The sequence below is a fragment of the Pleuronectes platessa genome, chromosome 3 (genome assembly GCF_947347685.1).
Source record: "Pleuronectes platessa chromosome 3, fPlePla1.1, whole genome shotgun sequence".
Lineage (NCBI taxonomy): Eukaryota > Metazoa > Chordata > Actinopteri > Pleuronectiformes > Pleuronectidae > Pleuronectes > Pleuronectes platessa.
Window position 1 is genome coordinate 4,836,366 of NC_070628.1, and position 8,086 is coordinate 4,844,451.

Below are 8,086 nucleotides of genomic sequence, written 5' to 3' on the forward strand. Positions count from 1 at the left end.
CATGACTCTGCGCTAACTGGACACAACAATACAAAGATAAAGCTTTGTGTTTGTAAAATGAAGAGAAGGATTGGATATGGCATCATGAGAGGTTCGTCCATATCGGCATCCAGACCCAACCCAGCCCTCTGCCTGAGTCAGCCCGTGAAGTTAACTGGCCCAACACACTCTCACCCACAGTAGACATTTATGGAAATATTCCATCATCGTCCGGTTCATGCCAGAAAGTTGATCCACCCATGCAGCCTTCGCTCACTCATTGTATCTCACTGCAGAAGTTAACACACGAGCGTGGACACCAACACAAAAAACAAAACCGATACACCACCACCTCTGAACGACCACAGAGGTCTAACATTCGATCCACCACAAGGGTTACCTTCCCCCAAACAAATAAATATACTGTAAAGTCCAATATGACGTGTCTTGAAACGCCCGGAATCAACTCGTAACACGACCTGTAGCCCGACCGCCCACGGCCGAGTTCTCTCCGCCCGCCCTCACTGTTTGGGGCTGGAGGGGTTGGACCTCTGGGCGGCGTGGCAGGGGTCCAGGGACTCCTTGGTCGCCCCGCCGTACACATCCACGTCCAGGTCGGTCCAGGGGGCGATGTTGCCGAGCGCGGGGGAGCTGCACTCGGCCAGGGCAGCCACCTCTATGGGCTTCAGCACTCGATCCCACAGGTTGAACTGGGAAAGCTCCCCGACCAGGGCCTGCGAGGCGTCGAATCGCCCGCCCAGCGTGTCCTTCAGGAGGAGGAGGAGATTGACAAAGGGTTAGAATGGTGGGATGTGAAAATGTTAGCGTGATTAACCAAGAGTCCCCCCCCACTGACCAGTGACTTAGGAACTACTGGGGCCATGTTTACTGTTTGTGTTTTGTATGTCAGCCGTTCAGGGAACAAACAATTAACAAGACCAGTACCTCCTGAAAGTTATTATGGGTCCTTCAATCTCAAAATATGTTCCAATAATGTACTTTTCTGGATGTAAACATGTCGTATATTGAGGTGATTATATAAAGTCTATATAATATATAAAACAACTTTGCTGTGAAGTAAACACTGTGTTTGTATTTTCTGGTCCAGTGAGAGTGAAACTGCAGCTGAAGCTTTAACCATGAAAAGAAAAATCGTGTTTTGATGATTCCTCTTTTTTTTTTTAAAAGTCCATTCAAAGCATCTTTGTAAAGGGAAAGTAACGGGATCAGCATCCATCCACCAGACAGATTAATAAAGCACTCTCTCTCTCTCTCTCACCCCCCCCCCTCCCCTCACCTCTACCTCTCTTTAGAAAATGTCCATTAAATCAAGTGTTGTTGCATCAGTGCAGCATCGGGCCCACAGCTCTGATTAGAACCTCTATGCGCTGACGATGAGAAGCTGAACGGCCTCTGTGTCGCTCTCTCCACACAGCGGAGGACGGATAATGTCAGATTTCATAAAGGTTATGTAACGTGGTCGCCTCGCTAATGAAGGAGAGGGGGGGGAGGGGGGGGGGCCTTCAGGTTTCTGTTTGTTCATGTGTGAAAAGCTGTCGGTGCAGCCCTCAAAGACTTTATTCATCCATCCATTAGATGATTCATCCATTGAACCTTTCATCCATACATTCATACATTCATGCATCCATCCGTCCATCTATCTGTACATCCATCCATCCGCTGATTCATCCCCCAAATTGTACATCCATCCACCCATTATTTTCCAGGTCCATCATCCATCCTTCTAAACATCCATCCATCAATCAATCTGATGATTCATCCACCAAATTATTATTCAGGTCCTTCATCCATCCATCCATATATCTGCTCATCCACCAATCGGTCCAATGTCCACACTTTCAGAGGTTCATCCATCCATCCGTCCGTCTCACCTGCTCCTGTCCCAGTATGAGGACCCCTCCTGGTTTGATGGGGTGCCAGGCAGCCAGCCCCTCCCCCCTGCCCTTCATCTTGCCGCCCTGATAGGCCTTCCACACTCCGTCCCTCAGGGTCCAGCTGACACAGATGTGCTGCCACTCGTCCTGCGGTAGGGACAGGGGCAGCTGCGCCACCTAGGGGTGAGAGAGAACAGTGGCATGTGGTTACACCCTGCCCTGACAGGTGTGTGTCAGCAGAACTCAGTCCGGCTCCAACCTGCCTCCCATCGCTGCTGCAGACCAGCACTCGGCTCTGCCTAGGGGCCTATAAGCCTTAAGCTCTATAAAAAGAAAACAGTAACACACAACATAAAACGACAGCTGGCTAGAGCTGCCCTGTGTGCCGCGCCCCCTCGGTAACATATGTTTGCTGAGGACCCACAACAAACGTGACAAAATAAAAAGACGACACAGGCTCCTCTGGGACCATCTTATTCCGGAAGAAAAATATTATCTTCAAAAGAAATGTCCTCATTTGCTGTTATTCTCCGGTAAATCACTGCTATTAAAATGCAGTTTTTGAATTATTCAATGCGGATTATCCATCCGTTTTAAATGGTTGTTAAAGCCCAGAGGGAAATCAACACACGTATCCAAAAACTGTAAACAATGTGCGGTGAACAGAGTCCTGGGCCAACTCCCCAAAGTACAGCCGCTTCCCCCCCCGAGGCTCATTCATCCCCACGATAACCCACAGGCTCCGAGATCGGAATCATAAACTAATAACGATTTCCATTTCGGTCTATTTTTGCCTGACTAATTAGAAGGAAGCCTGCAGGGTGCAATATGCTCAATCTTTTCCAACCAGAAGAAGTCATTAATTTCCCTCGCACACAAAACACACACACAACACAATAAACAACGTTGCCTATACCTTGTCGTTGATGAGCAGCTCCACCGGGTTGTGGACGCCCTGCAGCAGCACCAGCTCGTTGGGCTGCCCCGGCACCGAGTAGGAGAAGGGCGTCCCGATGCCTCCTTCTTTGGCCTTCAACCACACGCAGGCCGTGAAGGCGTACATCTCACTGATCTCCTTCCTCACCAGGCCGTACATGTAGTTGGTGCGCATGGGGAAGGAGAGGACGAAGCCATCGGGGAACGACGGCTCTGTCAGCGCTGATGGAGGAGAGAGAGAGAGAGACAGTCAGTCAGGGAGGGAGGGAGGGAGGTGCAGAGACGAGGCTGAGATGAAGTGTTTTCGCTGTGTTAATGGCCCATTCACACAAGGACACACTGTCATTAGTGCTTGTTCCCCTGCCAGGTTGGTACACAAACGCCCCCACAGCGCCTGTTACAGGTAATGATGGGCTCTTCTGACTCGAGGCCACAGTGAAGAGGATGAGGAGACAGGCGGAGAGGTCGGGGGAGTGAGGGAGATAAAAAAGAGAAGTGATTTATCTTTTTATCCGTCTCTCTCCTCCTCTCCCATCGTGAGCTCTCTGAACCAATGTGACATTTCCCGACTGCATCACAAACATGTATAATATATATTTATTATGAAGATTTGCATGTCCCTCGGGGGGGCAGTAATTGATTTTGGGAGCTTTCACTTCCCTTTCATTCATATTTTCCCTCTTCTGGCCTCATTTGACATTTCACAGCCTTCAGCACTCGTGAATCACCTCGTCTGAATCTACAGCCTCTTCTCAGCAGCGATGACACCACCCGCCCACCCAGCTCATCAACGTGTCAGCTCTCCTGTGAGTCAGCTCAGGGACACTGTGATCTGACATCCTCTCTGAACAGGTCATCCATACATCCACCCCCCCTCCACCTCTCCCCCCCCCCCCCACTCACTGTGTTCCAGCTCGGTGACGCGGTGGTTGACCGTGTCCAGCCCCTGGTTGATCTTCTCGTGCTGCCCATGAGTCTCCTTCCTCATGGCCTGACGCTCCTTCTCCAACATCTTTATCTTCCGCTCCAGCTCCCCCTCCAGGTCCTCCACCCTCCAGGTGCCCTTTCCGCGCCCGGGGGACACCTTGGGAGAGGGGGGTTTGAGGGCAGGGGACGCGGGGGACGCGGGACGGCGGCTGGCTGGGGCGGCGGCTGCAGGTGGGGAGGAGGCGCTGCCGGCGGGTGGAGCAGGGGCCTTGACGGTGTTACCACCCGGGCTGCCCCCGCCGCTGCTGCTGCTGCTGCTGCTGCCAGTGTTACTGCTGCCGCTTGTCCCCAGGGACGAGTCGGTGAGGTTCAGGGCAGCCGGGCCTATCTCCGCCTGCGAGGGAGGGACGAGGGGAAACACAGGTTAGGTAGGTATTTAAAATATTAAAGATAAAAAACTCCAGAGCAAAGATATAAAGAGAAATAATAAAAGAAAACTAAAAAACACTTCATGGGAGATCTTTGATGAAAGCAGCCTGGTGTCAGTATCAACAGGGTTTAGTGGAGATAAGCTTATACAGGATAGAATAATGAGTTATCTGACTGGACGTAGATTCCAGGTACAGAAAGTGAAGCCAATGAGGAAGACCCTGAATCCTGCATCTTCTTCAATACAGCATGATGCCTATTTTATAAATTATTGTAGTTTGATAGTTGCAGTACAGATTAGCACTTCATTTCAACGTATAATTCACAGATGGGACGTGAAAATGTATTTCTCTAGGTAGCATCAATGTTTTTTAAAGGCTTGACAGTCCAGAAGCTGAACAGGCTCATCACTGCTTTGCTTTTCATTCATATTCTCATAGCTTTCATTCTGGATTCATCCTCAGCCTTTGTGATGTGTTGTGTCTGTGAAGCTTCCACTGAATTTGGGATTTTTCTCAATTTCCCACGTGTGCTCTTTTTGATGCCATTTTCCCTAATGAAGATCTAAAGATGAAATGCTCGGCTAATAATTAATTTCTTTACGAAGATTCTGCCCGTGGCCTTAAATACACAAACATCTCTGACTCTGTCTTCTGTATAAAGTGTGTGTTGTGTTTTGTTATGGCGAATATCAATGATTACATACTGATCAATTAGCTTTAGTATCTCTGCTGGAGAGATTGTGATTATTCTGATTGATTCTATGTTATTGTTGAACATCTGGTCCTGATGCTGGACCCTTTGTTCCCTGTCAGCTGCACCTGGAGGACGTTAGGACATTTAACATAAAGGAACAATAGAGTCTATTCCTGTCTTTGTGTATCAGCATAAATAGAAACATGTTACTGTTTAGTACGGTCGTGGTGGAAATGATTCTGACGGAAGAGGTGTAAAAGCAAAGCGGGGGGGGGGGGGGGGTTGTATTCATAAAATGTATAAGAGACCGACAGTGACAGTACGAGAATTAATCTTTGAAGAAGGAAAATTGCTGCAGTTTGAGCCTCAGACGCTATGAGGGCGATAAATAATAAAAAGACAGGAGCTGAGGCAGGTATATTAAAATAAATATATATAGAGTATGGCCTGAGATTAAAGTCTGAGTAATTCTGCGGGAAATAATGCAAGTCAATGCAAATTCTTCCTGCAGAGCAAAGGAGACAACAGCAAGAAAAAATAACCCCCCGTGTGTGTGTCTGTGTGTATGTGTGTATGTGTGTATGTGTGTGAGCACGCTTGCATCATTTTGTGTTTGGATGGATTTTGCAATCACAAATAAAGCAGTTTTATCACTTTGGTTTGCAGAGAAACTTGAAAAATGTCACCTGAGGGGGTTGTTGCCTCATTTTATTGTGTCTACTTGTGCTTATATTTTGTGCACGGACTCAAATGAACAGAGTCCAGCCTCACTCATGCACCCGGACACGCACAACACTCGCACTACTGCACAAGACACAACTACCAGGGACTGACAGTGTTCTTTGTCCTGCAACATTGGACGTCTGCGTGTCAGCATCCAACTATAAATACCATGACAGTCTGCAGGATGAACACAACGCTCTCTAACTTCTCTCTGCACCAGGGACTGTTTATAAAAAGCTCAGCACACACACAATACAAAGTGCCAGGGCGATATATAATATCAACAGAGCTGCTGAGGCACAAAGAGATGAGGACGTCCAGGATATAAATTCACACTGACAGACACAACCTTGTACCTGACTGTGTTCAGGGAGGCGGTGATGCGGCAGTGTGTGTTTGTGTGTGTGTGTGTGTGTAGCATCTATACATCTCACTCTCAGCACACACACACACACACATACACCTGACTCTCCTCCATCAACAGCACCACCCTCCTCCTTCCTGTCCAGCCAGCTTCATCTTTTATTTATCCCCCCCTCTCCTGCAGCTGGATGCAGAGATGGGAGGGGAGAGGCGGCTGACACCAGTCGGGAGGGGGGTGGCTGGCTATGGGTGGGTGGGGGGGTGAGGGCCATGGGGGGACAGATTTCCCTTGGGTGCATGCAGGGGAGCTTGTGCATAATAAAAAGTGATGAAGAGTGACTTGTGAGAGGAGAAGTGAAGATGAAAGCTGGAGGAGAGGATGCTCATGTAAAGCCTTCACCTCTGACAGCAGCAGACGGATGTGACTCTTTACTAAACTTTACATTTGAGGCTGATTTTAATCAAGTAATAGAAAATATGTGAAAAGTATTATATCACTTTCACTCTGAGGTCTTAAACTGGCCTTCTTACTGGGAGTAGTGGGTGTTCAGGTCTAAATTAGTCCCTGCAAAACAATGGCTGAGTCATAATTCTGGTATGAGTCCTCATCCCCTGCTGTCAGACAAATGTGGAGCCGCAGGGACCACGGGTTCCTCCGGGGGGACTCCGCCCTGGACTCACCTCCAGCTTCTCTATGCGGTCCTTCAGGTCCATGATGGCCCGGGCCAGCTCCTCCACGGCCCGCGCCGTCTGCAGCTGCGCCGCGGTGGAGGAGCTCACCTCGTCCCCGGCCATGACGCGCCGGTTCCCGCTCCACACCCCGAGGCTCCGCTCCGGGACGGTCCGGTCGTCCTCCAGGCCGCTCTCGCACTCGCTCAGCTTGCCCGTCAGCTCGCGGATGGTCCTCTGGTCCATGAGGATCTGGTCGTTCTGCTGCAGGACCATCTGCCGGAGCTCCTCCGCGGTGGTGCGGAGGTAGGTCCAGTCCTCGTCCCCGGCTCCGTACAGCGGCTCGTCCGCCTGCGGCTGCTCCCGCCTCAGGTCCTTCGTGTTGCACTCACCCGCCGGCACCGGGGTGCAGATCAGGCGGCTGAAGCTGAACTGCTTCGCGGAGCCTCCTCCCGTCTCCTCGCCGAGGTGGAGCTCGTTCAGAGTGGGACCCTCCAGTCCGAGCCCGCCGAGCCCGTTGCCTCCTCCGTAGGACTCGGCTCCGTGCAGCGCGCCCAGCGGCCCGGCGTGAGCCACCGAGCCGGGCTCCAGGAGCAGCGACTCCGACGTCAGCGTGCTGTTGTCACCGAGAGGCGCGGACTGTTTCCGGGGATAAACACTGGCGACGATGCAGATGACGGCGCCGAGGAAGGCCAGGCTGCCCGCTCCCACCAGCACCACCACGAACTTCATGCTGGGTGCGGAGATCTCAGATAAACACACCGGGATCCTGGAGGAGGAGGATGGAGAGAAGGCTGCATCATACCAACATCACCATCATCATCACACCATCACACCAACATCATCATCATCATCTACACTAAATGTAAGATCAAAGGAGGAACTTACACGTTGAAGTTGTTCTCCAGATGTTCTGCTGTTCGCTCCGTGTAGCTCCGGTGTACAGAGGGCTCCGCGATGTCTGGTCCAGAGCTGCTTCCTCCCTCTCTCTCTCTCTCTCTCTCTCTCTCTCTCTCTCTCTCTCTCTCTCTCTCTCTCTCTCTCTGTTGCTAAGCTGCTCTCCTCCGCGCGTTACCATGGGGACCGCGGGAGAGGAGGAGCGAGGTGATGGATCAATGTGTGTGCGTGTGTGTGTGTGTGTGTGTGTGTGTGTGTGTGTGTGTGTGTGTGTGTGTGTGTGTGTGTGTGTGTGTGTGTCTGTGTTGGTCTATCTTTAGTTATAAGGGACACTTTTGGTTCAATACCGTGAGGACATTGAGACGTTGTGGGGACATTTTCCCTGGTCCTCAGAAAGGCTGTGTGTGGTTGTGAGGGTTAAGACTTCAGGGTCAGAATGAGGTTGAGGTCGGGAAAAAGGTTCAGCTGCCTTTAAAACATCTAAACATTTAAAACAACTATAACCATTGAATTTATGATTAGAGAGAAGAAGAGGCCAGTATAATTCATCTGTGATATAGTGAGAAATGCAC

At 50.4% G+C, this 8,086-nt stretch overlaps 1 protein-coding gene across 1 annotated transcript; it reads right to left on the minus strand.

Moving 5' to 3' along the window:
* Window positions 1–500: 500 nt before the first annotated feature.
* On the minus strand, window positions 501–7,349 carry nptxrb (neuronal pentraxin receptor b). The gene is made up of 5 exons (XM_053419324.1): window positions 6,630–7,349; window positions 3,714–4,131; window positions 2,791–3,032; window positions 1,872–2,051; window positions 501–746 (listed from the first exon to the last, which is right to left on the minus strand). Exons 1-5 carry the CDS (start codon window positions 7,347–7,349, stop codon window positions 501–503), a joined length of 1,806 nt encoding a protein of 601 aa, XP_053275299.1.
* Between the last annotated feature and the right edge of the window lie 737 nt (window positions 7,350–8,086).